We start from the raw sequence: 22611 nt of genomic DNA on the forward strand, positions 1-22611 counted from the left end.
GGATTCCAATATAGACCAGAATTCTTTGACCTCACAGGAGAGGCTGGCAAGCAGGGTTGTGAGAGGTGGGTGTGTGGTGGATATTGTGTGGACAGGTGAGGGGTACCATGTCCCTACTGCCAACATAGTTATTTTAACAGTGGCAGGGTAGATATTGGGAAGTCTGAACCATTTTCAGTTGCTTTGACCTTCCCTCCAACGTAAGCTCAGGACTGCTGAGGTTCACTAATGATTGCATTGTATTCAACATCATTTGCCTCTCCTCAAACACTGAAGTAGTCCAGCAAGACCTGGATAACTTTAAAGTTGGGATGATAAGTGGCAAGTAACATTCGCACCACACAAGTGCCAAGCAATGACCATCTCCAACAAGAGAGGATCTAACCATCTCCTTTAGACATTCACTGAATTGCCATCGCTCAATTCCCTGCTATCAACATCCTGGGAGTTACCACTGACCAGAAACACAACTGGACCAGATATATAAATACTGTGGCTCCATGAATCGGTCAGAGGCTGGGAATTCTGCAGCGAGCAACTCATTTCCTGAAATCCCAAAGCCTGTCTACCATCAACAAGGTACAAGTCAGGAGTGTGATGGAATACTCTCCACTTGCTTGAATGAGTACAGCTCCAACAACGCTTAAGAAGCTCGACACCATCCAGGATAAAGTAGCCCACTTGATCTCCAACACACAGTGGCGACAGTGTGTACCATATACAAGATGCACTGCCGCATCTTACCAAGGATCCTTTGGCAGCACTTACTAAACCCATAACCTCTACCTCTCAGGAGGATAAAAGCTGCAGACATATGGGAACACCACCCACTGCATGTTTCCTTCCAGGCCAAATATTATCTTGACTTGGAACTATTTTGCCATTCCTTCACTATTGCTGGATCAAAATCCTGGAATTCCCGGAAGCACTGTATGTCTACTTACACCAGATGGACTGCAGCAGTTCAAAAAGGTCATCACTTCCTCAAGGACAATTAGGGATAGGCAACAAATGCTGGCCTTGTCAGTACTGTTCACATCCAACGAAAGAATGAGGCAGGATTCCATGGCACTATTTTATAGAACAATAGGGGAGTTATCCCTGGCATTCTGGCCAAATGACAAACCAGAAAATCAACAGATTATCTGGACATTATTGCTGTTTGTGGAAAATTGCTGTGCCAATTGGCTGTGCTGTTTCATACATTACAAAAGTGACTACACTTTAATTGTAATTGGCTGTAAAGTGCTTTGTGAAAGGTGCTATAGAAATGGAAGGCTTTGCTTTTAAAAAAATTCACAATGAACTTTCACTATAGAAATTCCTATGGGATATGATATCAATCAGTGTCTAACCTGGATTAAGCACTCTGCAGCAGGCATTGCATTAATTTGTTTAAAATTCTCGGTGGAAGGTCAAGGCCCATAACACGGAATGTCAGCAAGGTTGAAAAGAACAGGAGAAAACATGAGATAAAAAAAGTAGTGTTATAGAGTCATACAACCGCAGAAAAGGCCCTTCAGCCCATCGAGTCTGCTCCAACAATAACTACCACTGACGGCGCGCTAATCCCATTTTCTAGCACTTTCCTCATATCCTTGACTATTATGATATTTCAAGTGCTCATCCAAATATTTTTTAAAGGTTGCCGGCCTCCACTACCTTCCCAAGCAGTGCATTCCAGATTCTCACCACCCTCTGAATGAAAAAGGCTTTTCTCAAATCCCCTCCAAATCTCCCACCCCTTACCCTAAAACTATGCCCCTTGATGGCTGACCACTCAGTCAAGGGGAACAGCTGCTCCCTGCTCACCCTGTCCATACCTCTGACAATCTTCTATGGTAAGATGGTGGTCGGCTTAGGAATTTGAAGTGTGGACAGGAAAGATACAGGTAATAAGGATTTGCACAATTTTAAAGGGCGAAACGATACATTGCAGTAGGAGACAATGCAGTGAATCACAGAGATGTAGAGAGAAGCCAAAGAAGTGTGCTAGCCCAGGTAGGCCCTGATTGAAGCCGATGTGGGGGTGAGGTGGAACGTGGGTGCACAGTAGGGCAGACCCAGAAAAACAGGAAGGAACCAGCGGTATAGGATTGGAAGGAATTGCAATGGTAGCATACAGCAGAGCTATGTAAAACTTAACAGGCTCCCTGTTCCCCTATACCAGTACATCAAGTTAGGGGACAGTGTGTCAGTTGATTTTGGGAAGGAGAAAGATGTAAAGTGAGTTGAACTTTATACAGGATAGTAGATGGGATGTAGGGTCTTGGATGAATAAGAGCCTGTGTAGGACAGAGGTTGGGAAGGACGTTTAGAAGTTATTGGCAAATATAAAACACGGTGGCACAGCAGTTAGCACCGCTGCCCCACAGTGCCAGGGACCTGGGTTCAATTCCGGCCTCGGGTCACTGTGTGTGTGAAGTTTGTACATTCTCCCCATGTCTGCATGGGTTTCCTCTCCGGATGCTCCAGTTTCCTCCCACAGTCCAAAGATGTGCAGGTTAGGTGGATTGGCCATGCTAAATTTCCCCTTAGTGTCAGGGGGACTAGCTAGGGTAAATGCATGGGGTCATGTGGATGGGGCCTGGGTGGGATTGTGGCCAGTGCAGACTCGATGGGCCGAATGGCCTCCTTCTGCATTGTAGGGATTCTATGATTCTATAATGCAGATGCCGAAACAGAAACAGTTAAGTAATTCCCGCATTTTCTGTTTCTGTTCTAAATGATTGGAAAATTTGGGGTTGGCGGTGGGTGGCAAATGATTCGATGAGAGTTTTAATGGCAGTGGGGGGAAAGTACAGATGGGTGTGGTGGAAATAGGCAGTCTCCGTGACAGATTGAATCTGACATTTGGAGCTCAGCCCGGAACCCAGCTGGATACCATGTTTGTACACTGGAGTCCGTTGGAGTGGGCAGTGAGGAAGGCAAGCAGGGAGGCACTGGGGAGGGTGTGTGGAGTCAGGAGCATGAGCCTGGACTTGAAGATAAATCACAACGTACAGAAATGTTAACGGGGGAAAAATCGCCGAGGACAATTCCAATGTGGAAAACATGAGAGAGGAAGATAAAGTAAATGAAAGAACATCAAAGACAAGAAGAGAGACAACTGTTTTATTTTTGTCTAATAACACCATTGGAGATGGAGTTGTATATTTTTAATTCACAGAAATGTATAACGCTGGGAACTTTAAATAAAACCTGGAGTCTTGAATTGTTTAAAATTCTGAATATCAGAGTGGCTTTACTGCCACCTAGAGGAATGTAGTTTTATTTTTCACGTCTGAAGGAACATTTGAAAAGATGAATAAATGTTATGTTGTGGCAGGACTTTGATCCCCCTTACTGAGGCTGACACCAAGGGGTTGAGTTTAACTCATAGCCAATGGGAATGGACATCGGTCCATTGTGATTTGAATGTTGGGCCTATTCCAATTTCCAAGCCCCAATTGAGTGCCACCAGCCGGTGGCTCAGCCATTTCCGGTGGGAAAGGGTTGTTGGTTGTCGGGAAAGCTGGAAAAGTGAGTGTTCCATAGGCCACCTGCCAGAAAGAGGCTGCCAGAAACAAGGTCAATCCAGGGGGCTGCTCCAAGTGTTGAGTGGGTGGTTATGAGTCTCTAAAATGTACTAAAGGAATCTTATGGCACCTGGTATAGGCACTGTTTGGAGAAATGCCTTTGGGCACTGCTGTCTATTGTACATTGTGGCTTGCCGTAGTCATGTGACCTTTGTGGTCATCCGGCATAAAACAAAGGCTTTGAGCAGAAGCCATGTTTACACGCCACGTGGAACATGATGTCAGGAGCGCATAGCTGAATTTGAGTGGATTTTGATAACCCTTAGAGAGTCAGCTGCTGTAAAAGCAGCAGGAAATGATTAAAACTGCAACTTTGTACATACAAAGAGATGAAAGGTGATTTGAAAGTGAATTGGACATAATTTCAGTCTGAATTGCAGATCTGTGAAATTGCCACAGAGTTCCACAAGAAATCTGAAAAGATTAAGAGTAGTAAATCTGTTATCAGTGCTGGGAAAGAGTGCTACAAGCTGCATTGTACCCTAGACCTCTCTGAGGAGCAGTTTCGTGAAATTTTGGAGGCCTTAAGGGCCCACTTTGAACCCTCTGCTAATGTTGTTTAGGAACACTACATGTTCAACAGCAGACTCAGGAAGACAGGGAGAATATTGATCAGTATATGACTGCATTGAGACATCTAGCTGAATCTTGTGAGTTTCAGCCACTGAAGGATGACCTGATCAGTGATGGAATTGTCTTAGGAACAAGAGATCCGGCTGTGTGAGCATGTCTGCTGAGCAAAGAGAAACTTACTCTTAAGAAAGCTATTGATTTGTGCAGAAACTCAGAAGTGGTCAATTGTTAACTGAAGAGTATTTTGATGGGAGATCTGAGCTAGACTTAGCACAATGCGGAGAGGCAACCTACGTCTTCTGAGCACAAGACAATTTAGAAAAAGGTCTAGATACAGAAGGGGCAGCAGACAGATCAAGGTCAAAGTACAGAATGTAGATATTGTAGACACCACACAAAAGAAAAGGAAGCGTGTCCAGCATGGGAAAGCAGTGCTCTGATTGTAAGAAGCTGAATCTCTTTGCATGCAAATGTTTTGCTGGAAAGAAGAAAAGTGAGCCTATAGACCACAAAACTAAGATGTAGGAGCAGAATTAGGCCATTCGGCCCATCGAGTCTGCTTCACCATTCAATCATGGTTGATATGATTCTCATCCCCATTCTCCTCTTATTGATCAAGAACCTATCTATCTTTGTCTTAAAGACACTCAATGACCTGGCCTCCACAGCTCTCTGATTCACCACCCCCTGGCTGAAGAAATCCCTCCTCATCTCAGTTTTAAAGGAGCGTCCCTTCACTCTGAGTTTGTGCCCTCGAGTTCTAGTCTCTCCCACTAGTGGAAACATCCTGTCTACGTCCACTCTATCTAGGTCTCTCAGTAAAGATGGATGTTGGACAATGATTCTGACAAATCACTCTACACCATAAAACAGGTTGGCACCATCAAGTCTTAAGGTAAAAAATGGTTTGTGACTATTGGAATGATAACTGCAGAAGGAGAGCATCAAACTTACTTAAAGTGTCAGATAGATGTCAGTGCTACATACAACATCACGTGCTCCACGGACCTGTGTGAAGTTGCACAAGATGGTGAGCTGAAAAGGATGCCATCAGCGGTAAAGTTGATACTATATAATGGAACAATGCTCATCCAGGAGGACAAACTAAGCTGAGATCCCAGTGCAATGGGGAGAAAGATAGTTCAGATAGTAACCATGAAGCAAAATCCCCACATTTCCGCTGAAACAAGTCAAAAGCTTTGACTGGTAACCATCCATGTACCAGAAGAGATTTGCACTGTTTCACAGGCCACAAGCCATTGACTACTGCACAGATCCTGACAGATTACACTGGGCTCATTCTTCCAAGGGATGGGAATCACTATCAGATTACCACTCCACTCTATTTACTAATCTTGCACTGGAGCTCCCCATTCCTTGCCTGGACGTCCGAACTGGGCCTTCTAAGAAATGTGAAGTGGAGAGTCCTCCATCATAACAGTAGCAGAGATGCAGCAACCAAAGGATATAAAGGCTGTGCAACAATCTGCAGGACTTGTGAATTGCCTATCAAAGTTCTTGCCCAATTTGCCATTGGAGTGTGAACCTCAATGCAAGCTCACTGCATAGGATGTTCAATGACATTGGTGCAAAGAACAAGAAGCAGCCTTCATTGGCATCAGACAAAGTGAAGACAATGCCAGTGATGAGGTACTACCATGTCAATGACAAGGGAGTTGAAATCAACCATGATTGAATGGTGGAGTGGACTCGATGGGCCGAATGGCCTTACTTCCGCTCCTATGTCTTATGGTCTTATGGTCACTCTGCAGTGTGATGTCAATGAAACCAGGCTTGGAGCAACCCTCATGCAACAAGGACAACCAGTTTCATTTGCATCCAGAGCATTAATGCAAACTGAACAACACCAAGCACAATTTGAGAAAGCGAGTACCTGGCTATCGTTTTTACTTTTGTGCATTTTAATCAGTCCCTGTCTGGGAGAGAAAATGTTGATAGAGTCTGACCATAAGCCACCAAAATATCTTTCTCATTCTGCTACTATCTGCTCCAATCTAAAGGATAAAATGAGCAAAATACTACAAATGCTGAAATCTGAAACAAGAGCAGAGGACACCGGAAAAACTCAGCAGGACTGTTCACATCTGTTAGAAGAGATTAGGACTCTGTTTTTCTCCTAATGGATGCAGCGCAGACCTGCTGAATTTTGCTGGCTTCTTCCATTCTTGTACCTGCGAGGGATGTTACTTTGTTTACAGAGATAATCATTTGAACGTGAAGTGTAATGAGAAGAAGTAGACATACATCGCCAACCTGCTGTCAGGGACTGCTCTCCCTTGGAAGAAAGTTGGTGATGCTAATACAGAGAGTGAAATCTTCCATATTCAATGAGAAGCAATGGCATGGCATGTTCTGGAGGTTATAAATCCACCAGAGACATACGCTGGAATTCTACTGCCCTGCCCGCCACGGAATCAGAGCGGGCGAGGGGCGGACAAAGGAAATGTCCGTTGTCCTCGGGCGGGATTTTCCGGTCTCACTCGAGCAAGGCTGTAAAATCCTGCCCATTGAATCTGAGAGACAAGGATCTTGCTCAGATCAAGCAAACTACACTGTGAGATGTATCTCTCGCAGTGCTACAGAAAGTAGTGATGAAAGGATGGCCTGAAACCATCAAGGATATATCCATTACGATAAGAGATTATTGGGCATACAGAGATTATGTGATGACCCAAGATGGCAAAGGAACTAGTGTCATCATCTCGAAAGAGATGAGAAAAGAGATGCTTACACAGATCCATTCAAGCCATTAAGGAATTGAGCCTAGTCTGAGGAAGGCAGAGAAGTGCTTTACTGACCAAAAGGTCAGTGCAGTGCTTGTAATGAACATCAAGCTAAGCAGGCTGAAGAGATGTTCATGATAACCCAGACAGACCATGGGCAAAGCTTAGAGTAGATCTCTTCACTTGCTTTGGAACTGACTATCTTATCAGACTACGATTCAGACTATTCTGTTGTTTCACTTTGATTTTGTCCCTCCTGTTGCTAATTCTGGCTTCAGTAGTTTTTTTTTGGCTATGGGAAGAGTAGTTTGGATGTTAGACAGGCTGATGTCAATGACCACCAGTGAGATTGCAGAATGCCTGAAAGCACACTACAGTTTTGTGAATTGGTCTTATGGTCTAATCTATACAGAGAAGGTTTCCCACTTACAATGAGAAACTCTAGTCAGACTCAGGCTGGTTACTTCAAAACTACTTTATCTACACTATTTACACATGATGTGTATATATGAGTTACTAGGTAAACACATACCTCTTGAGTACAGACTGTTCCACCTGCTCCACAGGGTCTCTAGCACATTTCTGCTGATGTTTTATCATTCTACTCATCACTAACTCATTACCATAACTATTACCTTGTTATGCTACAGTCATGACAGTCCTGACATTGTGAAAAGTAAAGAATTTAAGAACTTCATAGATGATTGGGAAATTTAATACTTTGCCATCTGCAGTCAAATGGGAAGGTTGAGGCAGTGGTAAAAATTGCCAAAAGGATCCTCACAAAATTGATTAGAACCAGCACAGATGTGTATAAGGTGATCTTAGACTAGAGAAATACATCTACTGAAGAAATGGAAAGCTGTGACTAATGTCATCCCAGACACAGACTACTCAAGAAATTATGATCAAAACAAATGATATTTGAATGTTTAAAGGAATGCTGAAAAAGTACTGAAACCAGAAGTAGCAACAAGAGTGACAAAACCAAAGTGAAATGACAGAAAGACAAATGTCACTTTGATAGAGTGGCCAATTTATTGCCAGAGCTGAGAGTTGGAGAGCCAGTCAGAATGCAAACATTCAACACACTCAACAAAGATCACCAACTTGGCAAATTGGTACCTGTGTAAAGCAGTTGTCACTTTGATAGTGAAAGTGAACAACCAGATACATCGTCACAACTGCGGACACATATTTAGAACTGGAGAAGCTGATCATTCATAGCAGACAGCTGATGAGGAATTGATTTTGGCACCTGAACAAGAAACAGAACGACCATCAATCCCAGAAGCTAACCAACCGCTCCCCAACAGCTGCAACGGATCAGCAACAACACTCACCATGGCAACGACATTCGCCGGAGAGGCAACATCACCCCAGGAACCAGCAGACGCACAACAAACAACAGCCTATACATGTACCATTGGAAGACCTGAAGGCTTTAACGATTATGAGACAGACAAAAGTGAGACAAACTAGAATGAACATTTACAGAAAATGCTGGAAAATCTCAGTAGGCCTGACAGTATCTGTGGGGAGAGAATAGAGCCCACGTTTTGAGTTTAGATGACCCTTCGTCATCAGCCCTGGCAGGTTCTATCCCTAGGTGCTGATGTTCTACCTGAGTGCAAGCTTCAGACTCCTCGCACCCACAAGCTCACCATCTGGCTCTGATGAAGAGTCATCTAGACTCGAAACATTGGCTCTATTCTCTCCCCACAGATGCTGTCACACCTGCTGAGATTTTCCAGCATTTTCTGCTTTCGTTTCAGATTCCAGCATCTGCAGTATTTTGCCTTTATCTAAAATGAACAGTTTTCTGTTTAACTTGATGATTATGTCATGGGTAATTTGGAAGTGCAAACAATGGTGTTTTTTCTTTTTATGAAAAGGATGTTTGGAGAAATGCCTTTGTGCACTATGGTCTCTGTGTACTGTAACTTGCCACAGTCATGTATCCTCTGAAGTCATGTGGGGTTAAAAAAAAAAGATTTTGGGCAGAAGCCATTTTACACACCACATGCGACAAGTGCCACTATTTTTCCAGGTCTTGGAGTGAATTTATTGTTAATGTCCTTTGGTGGGCGTGGCTGGCTTCCCAACACTTAGTGAGATTGTAGAATGCCTGAAAGCACACTCAGTCATCATTGTTTTGTGAATTGGTCTTGTGGTCCAATCTATACAGAGAAGGTTTCCCACTGACTATATGATGAGCTACAAGGTAAGCACACATCGCTCTTGAGTACAGTTCGGGGAACGGAATGTCATCGGCGACCCGTGTACATTACAGAATCCTCCACTTTATTTATTAATGAGGCTTCCACTGGAGTCTAGCAGGAAGCTTATCAACTGTGAAAACCAGTAATGATAAAATGGCAGATTTGCAAGAACAAGGTCAGGATTTTCCATGCAACCGGCAGCGGAGGCAGCCCGCCATTGTCCGGTGGCAGGATCTTCTGGTCCCGCTATTGTCTACGGGAAACCTGCAGTGGGGGTACCGGAAAATCCTACCTGCATGAACGGCCGGAAAATTCCAGCCAAGATGGGGGAACAGAACTATTGCAGTTTAACTGCTCTCAGTAAAGATTTGGATCATAAACAAGTGAATGGAGTTGATTTTTATGATAACAGCACGGTGGCACAGTGGTTAGCACTGCTGCCTCACAGCACCAGGGACACGGGTTTAATTCCTGGCTTGGGTCATTGTCTGTGTGGAGCTTGCATGTTCTCCCCATGTCTGCATGGGTTTCCTCCAGGTGCTCCGGTTTCCTCTCACTGTCGGAAAGACGTGCTGGTTAGGTGCATTGACTATGCTAAATTCTTCTTCAGTGTACCCAAACAAGCGCCGGAGTGTGGCGACTAGCGGATTTCCCCAGTAACTTCCTTGCAGTGTTAATGTAAGCCTACTTGTGGCACCAATAAATAAACTTTAAACTTTAGAATGGTGAAAGAATGGCAAAATAGGCTCAAAGGGCTGAATGGTCCACTCATGTCCTTTGTGCCTTAGTAAAAAAAGACAAGCTCATTTTAGATTCTAAATGATACACAACCATGTATTTTCTGGTCAAATTGTAATTATTTTTCGGTACTTGTCAACTTTATGACAGAAATCTGTATCAACAATGCACATGAATTGGGCTAAATCTGAAAAATTACAGCATTCTAACATTTGTCTATTTTCCCCCTCCCACCCCCCTGCCAGGTTCTATCCCTGGGAGCTGATGTTCTACCTGAGTACAAGCTTCAGACTCCTCGCATCCACAAGCTCACCATCCTGCACTATAGTCCTTTTAAGGCTGTCTGGGATTGGTTAATTCTGCTACTCGTGATTTACACGGCTATCTTCACTCCCTATTCCGCAGCCTTTCTACTTAACGACAGGGAGGAGCAAAAAAGAAGAGAGTGTGGCTATTCCTGCAGCCCACTGAATGTCGTCGATTTGATGGTGGATATTATGTTCATTATTGATATTCTAATAAACTTCAGAACAACTTATGTAAACCAAAACGAAGAAGTGGTCAGTCATCCAGCAAAAATTGCAATTCACTACTTCAAAGGCTGGTTCCTCATTGACATGGTTGCCGCTATACCTTTTGACCTGCTGATTTTTGGATCTGGGTCGGATGAAGTAAGTCATGAAAATTACAATTCATTTAATGTTTATGGAGAAGAGCCCTAACAGCTTGAAAATTCTTAGAATTACATGATGAAGGCTCAAAATGTATTTCCTATGTCTGAGGCTGACTCAGGTTTTCCCTGCAGTACAATTCACTGCGATCAGCAAGAAAAGTGAGATGGTGTCTCTTGATGTTCAAAGTGGATTTTCGATATCTGTAAATCGGTTTAATTATTTTTGGTGTCCTAACAGGTGTATTGTTCAAACTAACTTTTAACTTAATCAGGTATTTCTTTTCAATACCAACCAAATAAGCAAACTCAAATTAGCTAAGGGACAGTTTAAAAGGGGCAGCTCCCCAAAAGGAGGGGGAACGGTCCAAACCAAAAATCAAAGTAGAAAGGAAACTTAAAACATGAATTAATCAGGTAGAATCTACTCATACAGAAGAATGCACAATAATTGTTGCATTCCTAGACTGGCATGTAACAGATTTACCATTTTGGTGAAGTTCAATTCAAGGCAAAATGGTGATGGCGGAGGGTGGTTTATATCAGGAATGTAGGTCTAAATGTATTTGGCGCTTGTCACATGTTTAAAATCACATGACCCCGCAGCTTGGTTTAACTTGCTAGTTTCTGCAATCCGAAGGATGGAAAGCACATGTGTTTCTGAGGACAGAGCTGGTTTCAAAATTAACTTTTACTATGCTAAAAAACCCTAAACTCAAAGTTACAGGTTTACATAGAATGAAGGGAACATGCCATGCTTTTTCACCAGCAACATAGAGAAATTTCTTGGATACAAATAACAACAAAACTAGTTGTAACGTTGGGGCGCTTTCCCAGAATCAGGTATATGCTCAGCTTTAGGCTGCAGCAAATGAGGATAAGTGCTCACTGCACCACCACCAAAAATTTGATTAATGGTTACCACTATGGTCCAGTTGAATGGTGGAACCATCTTGAGAAGCTAAATACCTTACTCCCATTCCAATGTCTTGGATGGTTTGGAAATTCTTGATTGTTGTTACAGCTACATCCATTCAGGTGAGTGGTGATTATTCCACCATACTCTTGACTGAAGCCACTATTTACAGAGTACCCAGTCTTTACCCTCCTCTTATCGCAATGGTGTTCAGCTGTGGCAAACTTAAGAGAGTGAGGAACTTGGTGATGGTGGTGACTCTAAGGGTTACGTACCCCTTCTCAGCCCAAACATAATTATTCTCCTGCTGTAGGCTACTATGAGCTATTCCCTTATTGAAGGACTTTTCAACAAAGCTTGAAGCTGATCATCAGCAAATGTGCCCTGAGCTAATGAGAGAAGGATTATCTTTGGCGAAACATCTGACGGTGGTTGAGTTAAGGATACTTTGCTGAAAAATCCCTACAACCATGTCCTAGTGTTGTGATGACTGATCTCCACAATCAGCTTTCTATGAATCAGTTGACTGCAGCCATTGAAGGCTTTTCCCTTTGACACACACAGATTTCAATCTTGGTACAATTTCTTGGTGTCATAAGTGTTTAATGCATACTTTGATATCAATGGAAGCTGCTTTCACTGCTCTTCTTGGATTCAATTGTCCATCGATATCTGGATTGAGGATGTGACAAGATGTTATACAACTTTTGTGCTTCATTAAGCAGATTTTTGTTGAGTAAATATTGTTTGATGGCGGTATTGAAGATTCCTTCAACCATTTTGCTGATAATTGCAAGGAGGCTGATAGGGCGATTACTAATGGAATTAGATTTATCTTGCTTTTGGTACTGGGACATCCTGAGCACACTTTCAAATGTTGGCTGGATGTCAGTGTTATAGCCGTACTGGAGCAACTTAGCTGGGGTCTGGTGGAAGGGAGGATGTGGTGGCTGTTGACTAGCCTTGATGAACAGAACTGATCACCAGAATGTCTCAGAGCCCATGGCCTTCACTCTGTCCAGTCCACTCCAATGCCTTGGAACTGGTTTGAACCAGTTGTACAATCAGTCAGCCAGAGTTTCAGTTGAGAGCTGACTCAGCTGACTCCGGTTTCAGGAATCCACTAACTAAAGTGCAACTTTTAACTTGCCAATTAAATAACTAATTTAGCTAACCCTGAAAGCAAATTTAATGACTACTTACCTCCTTCTAACTTACCCACTTGAACTCCCTGTTTCCACCCAACTCCAAAAGCACTGTTTGTGGAGTTTGCATGTTCTCCCTGTGTCTGTGTGGGTTTCCTCGGGTGCTCCGGTTTCCTCCCACAGTCCAAAGACATGCTGATTAGGTGCGTTGACCATGCTAAATTCTCCCTCAGTATATCCGAACAAGGGGATTTTCACAGTAACTTCATTGCAGTGTCAATGTAAGCCTACTTGTGACAAATAAATAAAATAAACTCTCATCAATGGCACCAGTGCTGCGTAATGGCTGCAGTTCTGCTTGCCATCCACTTTTTGACCATTCCCTTTTATCCATTCAAAAATCTGGAATTTGGAGTACACATTCAGTTCAGGACACATGATTCTTCATATCAAAATGAATCACTTCCTCCACAATGAACTTCACCTGCCACCTATCTGCCCATTTCAGAAATTTGTCTATGTCCTTTTGAAGTTCGACACTACCCTCCTCATAGTGCATACTGCTTCCACGTTGCATACCATCCACAAATTTTGAAATTGTGCCCTGTATGACAATGTCTAAATTCCACTATCTGCCATGGTAGGATTTGTGCCTGGGTCTACAGAGCATTAGCCAGGGTTTCTAGATAACAAGTTCAGTGACATTGCTACTGCATCAACATTGTCACTAAGTCATTGGTGTACCCAGTCTTTGGTGTGCTAAACTGATGTCTCTGAACAAAAACATGTCTGAACCACACCCATTATAGAAATCGCAGCTAAGCTGAACTATGAAGCCTTTATGTGAAACTTTTGCTGAATGATTTTGGAATTTTTTTTTCAATAGTTGATCAGATTCTTTGGCCGGAATTTTACCGCCCTGCCCGCCACGGGAATCAGAGCGGGCTCGGGGCGGACAATGGAAAGGTCTGTTGACCTCGGGCGAGATTTTATGGTTTCGGGACGAACGAGGTCATAAAATCCCACTTGTAATGTTCAGTTGCTAAAATTTGTAGAATATTTTTGTAGTGTTCTTGAACTGCCTTTGAGTTTTTGTGATGCATTGTGATGGAAGCTTCCTGTAAAAAGCCAAATCTCCTTCAGACCGTATCAACTCAACTACAAACTGTTCATGTGGCTAAAATCCTTTCACTCCCAACCGCGCAATAGAATTCTGCTGCAGTCCACAATAGTTTGTGTCAGCATTTAATGCATTGACAGTCATATCTGCCAGCTGTGCTTAGAAAGGGCAGTAATATAAAATTAATATTACTTGCTGAGAAGAACAAATGGATATTTATTTTGGTCAATATATGTCTCAACCTCCAGCAGATATCATTTTGCTAGCAATAAACTGTAGTTAACTCACCAATGAATTTGACATTTTAGTTACAATTCAAGTAAAAAAAAATCGACTTTCTATAAATGGAATGTTCTTTCTGTGAATATTAGAGGTTAGCCCTTTAAAAAAGGTGCCACAAATAGAATTAATGTACAACTTGAGGAATACTCATAGGTCAGGCACATTTTCAACATTAATACCTAGAGCTTTGACATTGCAGTGAATGAGAAGCCTTTCAAAACTAGTCAGAGAGCAGAGGTTTAAATTTACAACTCTCCACAGGATGAGTTGTCAATCATAACGGGCCAGTCTGGGAAAGCACTAAAATGAGGAAATACTTATCCACTGCATGGGAGGTAAAATCAGAGGCAGCAATTTCTCATGCAGATCCTAGCAATAAGCTCAGTCGTCACATTAACGGAGGTCTGAAAGGAGAATATATGCATGCCATCTTAATCGGGAAAGGAAAAACAGCACTAGTAAAGATTTTGCAAATACTGCCACATTATATAAATGATTTAAAGATTGAAAGTGCATTCTCCAGCTTACTTGTTATCTACTATTACACACTTGAATTTGTAACTTACAACTGAACCAGTAAATTTTACAAAATTTCATTTAAGAAAGCATTATATTATGCCAATGAAATATGGCTTCACTTTGCAATCCCCAGTCCCCAAAGATATCAATAACTTCTAAAACAAAGTTTGAACTTCCCGTTAGAGTCAGGAGTTTTACAGCACAGAAAAGGCCCTTCAGCCCATCGTGTCTGTGCCAGCCGTCAAGCACCTATCTATTCTAATCCCATTTTCCAGCACTAGATCCATAGTCTTGTATGCTAAGACGGTTCAAGTGCTCATCTAAATGCTTCTTAAATGTTGTGAGGGTTCCCACCTCAACCACCCTTTCAGGCAGCGAATTCCAGATTCCCATCAGCCTCGGGTGAAAATCTTTTCCACAAATCCCCTCTAAATCTCCTTCCCCTTACCTTAACTCTATATCCTCTGGTTATTAACCCCTCTACTAAGGGGAAAAATTCTTTCCTATTTACTCTATCAATGTCCCCATAATTTTGTACACCTCAATCAGAGCCTTCACAATTCGAAAGAAAACAACCTCAACCTAACCAGCCTCTCTTCATACCTGAGATGCTGCAGCCCAGGCAACATCCTGGTGAATCCCCTCTGCAGCCTGTCTAGTGCAATCAGATCCTTCCTACAGTGTGGCAACCAGAACTGCACATAATACTCTAGCTGTGGCCTAACAGACATTTTATACAGCCCCATCATAACCTCCCTGCTCTTATATTCTATGTCTCAGCTAATAAAAGTAAGTATCCCATACGTCTTCTTAACCACCTTATCTACCTGTCCTATTGCCTTCAGGGATCTATAGACATGCACCCCAAAGTCCCACTGGTTCTCCCTACTTCCTGACATCCTACCATTCATTGTGTATTCCCTTGCCTTGTTAGTCCTCCCAAAATGCATCACTTCACACTTTTCAGGATTAAATTCCATTTGCCACTGTTCTGCCCATCTGACCAGCCCATCTATTTTGTCTTGTAATTCAAAGCTTTCCCCCTCACTATTTTTCAAACCACCAATTTTTGTGTCCCCTGTGAGCTTACTGATCATATCTCCTATTTTCATGTCTAGATCATTAATGTACACTAAAAACAGCAAGGGACCAGTATCAATCCCTGTGATACACCACTGGACACAGGTTTCCAGTCACAAAAACAACCTTCGACCAACACCCTCTGCCACCTGCCACTAAGAAGTTTAACAACACCAGGTTAAAGTTCAACAGGTTTATTTGGTAGCAAAAGCCACACAAGCTTTCGGAGTTCCAAGCCCCTTCTTCTAAGCCAATTTTGGATCTAGTTTGCCCTGTATACCGTGGGCACTTACCTTCTTGACCAGTGTCCCATGTGGGGCCTTGTCAAAAATCTTACTGAAATCCATGTAGACAACATCAACTTATTGCCCTCACCTACACATCTAATCACCTCCTTGAAAAAAATCAATTAAATTTGTTAGACATGATCTCCCCCTGACAAAGCCATGATGACTACCCTTAATTAATCCTTGCCTTTCCAAGTGGAGTTTAATTCTGTCCCTCAGACATTTTTCCAATAATTTTCCTACCACCAATATTAGGCTGACTGGTCTGTAATTACTTGGTTTATCCCTACTTCCCTTCTTGTATATTGATGCCACGTTTGCTGTTCTCCAGTCCTCTGGCACCTCTCTGGTGGTTAGAGAGGATTTGAAAATTAGCATCAGAGCCCTGCAATCTCCTCCCATGCCTCACACAGCAGCCAGGGATACATCTCATCTGGACCTGGGGATGTATCCATTTTAAGCCCGCTAAACCAAAGGTGCTTAGACAGTAGTAGTCACAATGACTTCATTCTATGGCAACCCACTACAACTGGTACATCAGAGTCTCAATGTCAAACTGAAGAGTAGCTACAAGCTACTTGGCAATGAAAGCTTTACACTGATGAATTGGCTGATGAATCCATACACAGCATGCAAACAACAAAAATCATGCTGCCATACAAAATGGAATAGAAAAGATGATTGTCATGCAGAAACAGCATTTCCACTGCTCAGACCACTCTTAAGGTGGCCTGCAGTATTCGGCAGAACCAATTTCAAGATATGAGATTGTTTGCTGCATACTGCACAAGCTCGTCTTCCTGAGAGGGCAGACCTTGCTGCCAGTGACACCATGAGCAGCAGCTTGAAGAGGAGAATGATGCAAAGGAGGATGCTGCTCAGAAAGCTCCTTCTTGTATGAACTGTCCTTGAAGTACTTAAATCCCAATCTCCATTCTGTCACAATTCCAAACCCCACCCTCCTTCGGTCATTGACCAAAGCAGTTCCCACATGGCTACAATGTGGAAAGAAAGGAAACACAAAATATACATTCCTAACCAAATTTATAAATTTAATCATGCCATGATGAGTGTCACCATGGCACAGTGGTTAGCACTGCTGCCTCACAGCACCAGGGACCAGGTTCAATTCTGGCCTTAGATAACGGGCGGCACGGTAGCACAGTGGTTAGCACTGCTGCTTCACAGCTCCAGGGTCCCGGGTTCGATTCCCGGCTCGGGTCACTGTCTGTGTGGAGTTTGCACATTCTCCTCATGTGTGCGTGGGTTTCCTCCGGGTGCTCCGGTTTCCTCCCACAGTCCAAAGATGTGCGGGTTAGGTTGATTGGCCAGGTTAAAAAAATTGCCCCTTAGAGTCCTGGGATGTGTAGGTTAGAGGGATTAGCGGGTAAAATATGTGGGGGTAGGGCCTGGGTGGGATTGTGGTCGGTGCAGACTCGATGGGCCGAATGGCCTCCTTCTGCACTGTAGGGTTTCTATGATTTCTATGAACTGTCTATGTAGAGTTTGCATGTTCTCTCTGTGTCTGCGTGGGTTTTCTCCGCAGTACAAAAATGTGCTGGTTAGGTATATTGGCTATTCTAAATTGCCCCTTAGTGTCCCGAGATGTGTAGGTTAGGGGGATTAGCAGGATATGGTCTGGGTAAGATATTCTTTCGGAGAGTTGGTGTAGACTTGATGGACCGAATGGCCTCCTTCTGCATAGATTCTATGATTCTGTGACTGATTGATAGTGCAGATAAGAGTTAACCCTTCTGAATTTCTTTAGTGCCTCTCTTCCATGTGCCTTTAGCTGTTCTAGTGCTCGTATAAGGTGGTACCCCAGTGATGGCTGCATTGCTGGTGGGAAGCAGATGACTTTCAGTGGAGGGTGTGGCATAAGTCCTCAAGAAGCCCTGGGCCTAGAATGTTCATCTACAAACTCTCTTGGCATAGGAAGTGGCAATCTGGGCTGGTTGGCAGACAGGCTAGGGCATTAGCAGAATGAGGGAATGGGAAAATAAGCTCTGTCTTTCTGGAAGATCACTGCAGATTTGTGATTCATGGAGTGACTGCCAGTCCAGAAGGTCCTGTGTCAGCAATTCTAGTAATCTGATGGTGGGCAGTTTTCTAGGCTGCTGTGAGGGCCTTTGCATGCTGTCACCCATAGCTATGATGGCAGCAGTCTGAACCTGTATGGCAGTCAAATAGCTTTGCATGACAGCAGTCTGAGCTTCCACTTCAGCACTGAGATGTTGGGCAGCTGCTTTTTGTGCTGTAATGGAGATTATGACAGGGCCATCAGATGATGCATCATATTTGGGTCCACAAACTGATTTGATGACCAATTCCATGCTGGAAAGAATGGGCTCCAGGGCAGGTTCCACTGTTTTGCCATTCCTCACTCTCTCCCAGATCAGATTTTCTTCAACCACGATTCTCAGCATCTGCTTCAGGCTTAATGTACCCCCACCACTCCTCACACATAATGTTAGCCAGGTCCTGATGCAAAGAGCCGGGCGGCACGGTAGCACAGTGGTTAGCACTGCTGCTTCACAGCTCCAGGAACCTGGGTTCGGTTCCTGGCTTGGGTCACTATATGTGTGGAGTTTGCACATTCTCCTCGTGTCTGCGTGGGTTTCCTCCGGGTGCTCCGGTTTCCTCCCACAGTCCAAATATGTGCGGGTTAGGTTGATTGGCCGTGCTAAAATTGCCCCTTAGTGTCCTGAGATGCGTAGGTTAGAGGGATTATCGGGTAAATATGTCGGGATATGGGGGTACGGCCTGGGTGGGATTGTGGTCGGTGCAGCCTCGGTGGGCCAAATGGCCTCTTTTTGCACTGTAGGGTTTCTATGATTCAATGAACCATATAGTTAACACTGGCCAGATGTCAAAATACTTAGATGAGCAGGATGAAGTTGGTGTGCTGCCTGCATTGCAATCAATGGGTGCAAACTAATCCTTGTGATCCCCATGCCAATATTCATGGGTTATCCAGCTGAGCTAAAGATGTTTTAAAGCACTTAGAAAGATCAAAAAATGTGAACAGTGACTGAGAAAGATGAAGAAATTTAAGGATTGAAACAATGGCAATGAAAAAGTTTTAGGTGGCCTTTGAAGGCAAGGAAAGTAACAAGGTGAATTAGTTTGAGAGAGAAAATCCCAAAGGTAGAGCAAAAGGGGCAGAGGCAGGTGAGTATAGACATAGGTTGCTCAGATAGCATTCGGTGCAGCATGGAAGGACTTTAAGATGAATACTCAGATTGAAAGTTCTTTAATTGAAATACAGAGAGCTGACAAAGCTCAGAGTGGGAGAGGACCCTGGCTACAGAATTCTGAGACAAAAACAGAAATTGATGGATAAACTCAGCAGGTCTGTCAGCATCTGTGGAGAGAGAAACAGAGTCGATTCTTCTTCAGAGCAGAATTCTGAGTTGGCCGAAGTTTGCAACGGATGGAGGCACTAAGAAAGGACATGAAAAAAATATTTTCTTCCATACATATTTGGGCTCCAATGGCATTTGGGGAAGAGAACATCTTAAGCAGGCAATATTTTATTGGTAGAGAAATGTAATCTTGGTAATAGAACAAATGTAGGGTGAACGGTTCGACGCAAGAATGGTTTAAATATGGATCCCAAGTTTTCGACCATTAAATTCAACGTGAGAGGACATTGGAAAGACAAATGAAATTTGGACCAGAGGAAATTAATTGGTCCTGAGAGCTAAAACCAATTAAATTGAAGAAAAGTTTTGTTTGATGTTGGGCAGGCAATTGGTGATGAAGGGTGTCAGGATAAATGTAATACACATGTAAGTGATCCCACGTTTGCAAATAATATGGCCCATGGGAAGCATGTAATATTTATTTAACGAATTTCAAGGCTTGAACCAGTGTTGAAAATCAAATTAAGTCCTCACCTCATTAATTTATTTGCTTCGTAACTATTCAGAATTTTTGTGCTTTTTCGCAGGAGACATTACTGAGGTTTCCTAACCATTCAGTTTGTCAAAAAGGGGTTTTCAGGTATTGAAAGCATGTGTGCTGCATATTCTTATGCTGGGTGTCAGGCAGGGTGACTTTTAGAAAATCAATGAGCACAAGAATCTCATTCTGATGATGTGAAAAAACTGTCTTGATTGCTGATAATTCTCCTGTTTTGACAGACAACAACACTGATTGGTCTTCTGAAGACAGCCCGTCTTCTGCGCCTGGTGAGGGTCGCCCGTAAATTAGATCGATACTCTGAATACGGGGCTGCGGTCCTGATGCTGCTCATGTGCATATTTGCTTTGATTGCTCACTGGCTCGCTTGCATTTGGTATGCCATTGGGAATGTGGAGCGACCATACCTACTACACAAAATTGGCTGGTTGGATTCTTTAGGACAACAAATAGAAAAACGATATAATGTCAGCGATGCTAGCTCTGGACCATCCATCAAGGATAAATATGTGACAGCACTCTACTTCACTTTCAGCAGTCTGACAAGTGTTGGTTTTGGGAATGTGTCTCCCAACACCAACTCAGAGAAGATCTTTTCCATCTGCGTCATGCTGATTGGATGTAAGTGATCCTTACCCTTTGATCTATTTTTAAGACTAAATAATCTGAAAGAACGTTAGTTTCTTAAATGTGAATACCTAAAGGAGTGTCAGTTTTGTAACCTTGCCAGGTTTTTTGTAAAAGAAGCTGTAAACTGCAAATCTTTTATCTGGGATCGATACTTAATAATCAAGAAATTCGTTCTTTATTCAGGATTACATTCAAATACTGCAAATACTTTGATAAGGGGAAGGTCATTGGAGATGACCTCAAGGATAATAAATCTCTGAAACTGTTCCTACACGTCTGTGATGTTCTTGTATTTGACCTGGTCTATATTATGTAAAGAACTGTGTCAGAAAATCTGCCCCCAACTTCTTATTGTCATAATTGTCTAGAGTTATTTATGAGATACAGTCAGTATTGGCCAGTAATTTATTTTACTCATGACACTGCCATTTCTGGTAGTTCTGAATGAGCTGACGCGATAATGATACATTTTAAAAGGCTGAGCTAGTTTACCAGGAAGAACAATTTCTGAATCTCAGTCCAGTCCCTCAGTTATGTCTTAGTTATATATATTATTTTTAGGAATATTGTATCCGTAGATTTTTCCGAGATGTATGCTCATTTTAATATAAACGCATCTTAGTACAGGTCTTATTTATTCCACTGTGGTGCCCCCAAGGTAATAGCCTGGCAGTGGTGATTAGAGCATGTCAGCTCCAGTGTGAGATCAGTGCTATGTTTGAAATTTCCATGGATTGTTGAAGCTGCCATTTTCATTCATGATGGTGTGAACTTATTAATTTATATATTATGCAAGGTGCAAATAACCAGCTTGTACTGGCTGTACAACTACTGCATAACTTACATGTGTGGAAAAAAAATTCATGATGCATAGTACCCTATATAGGTAGCTCAGTATATCCTTGGGCCTGCTGAATTTAAGTGGCGTATAGAACCCTAATCAGGACTTGGTGATGTTACTGAGTTGATATTCTATAGATATTTCTCAGCACAACAGGCTAGACATGTGAAGGGTATAAGTTAAACCAGTGAAACTGTTTGCTGTGATGATGAGAATATAATACAGATTATCTTGTACTAGGGCATGGTGACACTCAGAGGCTAAACTCAGAATGTAAAATGTCTTTAGATCAAACCGAACAATTGGACGATTCTACCCACTCTGCTGGGCACTGGAAACAAAAATAAGTGAGAACTTTCAAGTGTGGCTAAGGATTATGATTGATTTAAGTGTTAATGGAAAGTGATCTGCTGAATGGAATTCCATATTTAGGTTAACGATGTCCTAAGATTTGTGATCCAATTATATCTGTCGGTGTTTTAGAATTTGGGCTTTGCAGAGAAATGTGCAAGATTAATACATTGGCTTGTTACAGTGACTATGTTAAATGCTAACAGCTGGGTTTTAAAGGCAGTCACTCATTTCACATTGCTTATTTATAGGCTTACTATATTATATATCAAGATATTTGAACTGCATTTATGCTTGTAGTGATGTAAATGCTGCACAAAATCTTAGTACGGATCATGTTTACTCAGCTTTGGCACATTCTTTCTGGTGGCCTGGTATTGAGCAACATTGCGTGAGCATGAGTATATAAAAGTACAGTGTTTCAAATCCCGAGACAGGTGATTTCCAAGACAGCTGGTTGAAGCTGCTTTAAAACATATTAGAATCATACAAGTTGACAGCAAGTCTTGAGGGGCTAGCAATAACTCTCAGCTCCTTGTCAAGGATCCAAACATTGCTCTTTTACAGACTCCCAATCACCCTCCCTAAACCAGACTATTAAATAACTTGAGTTTAAACTGTATTTGAAGCTTTATTACCCTCGCTGAATATCCTGTGTACTCTAACGATAATGGTTACATCTATTGCTATTTCCACAATGTGATTCTGAAAGAAAATGCAAAGTTTGATTTTATAAACTGGGGAAATACAAACAAAGCTTGATTTAATTTTATTCATAACTTTTTAAAATCTATGGTCAGGCAAATTACCTGGCATATTTGATACACTGAAAGAAAATAGCTAGTTTTGACAGTTATGATTCAAGATCATTCATAATTACTTCAAAAGCACCAATTCAACCGATATAATGGCCAAAAGGCTTACGCCTAAGTCCTATATATAATATATTTTAAAATGTATTAAATGTAAATGCTGCCTAACCTATCTGATT

At 42.4% G+C, this 22611-nt stretch overlaps 1 protein-coding gene across 1 annotated transcript in view; it reads left to right on the forward strand.

The window, feature by feature from the left end:
- Positions 1–22611, forward strand: part of kcnh7b (potassium channel, voltage gated eag related subfamily H, member 7b) — a 443308-nt gene that overhangs the window by 347848 nt on the left and 72849 nt on the right. The window contains exons 9-10 of the mRNA XM_078227700.1: positions 10101–10526; positions 20020–20419. Of these exons, the coding sequence (XP_078083826.1) occupies positions 10101–10526; positions 20020–20419 (826 nt within the window). The remainder of the gene's footprint in view (positions 1–10100; positions 10527–20019; positions 20420–22611) is intronic.

This window comes from Mustelus asterias, chromosome 14 (assembly GCF_964213995.1).
Source record: "Mustelus asterias chromosome 14, sMusAst1.hap1.1, whole genome shotgun sequence".
NCBI classification, from domain to species: Eukaryota; Metazoa; Chordata; class Chondrichthyes; order Carcharhiniformes; family Triakidae; genus Mustelus; species Mustelus asterias.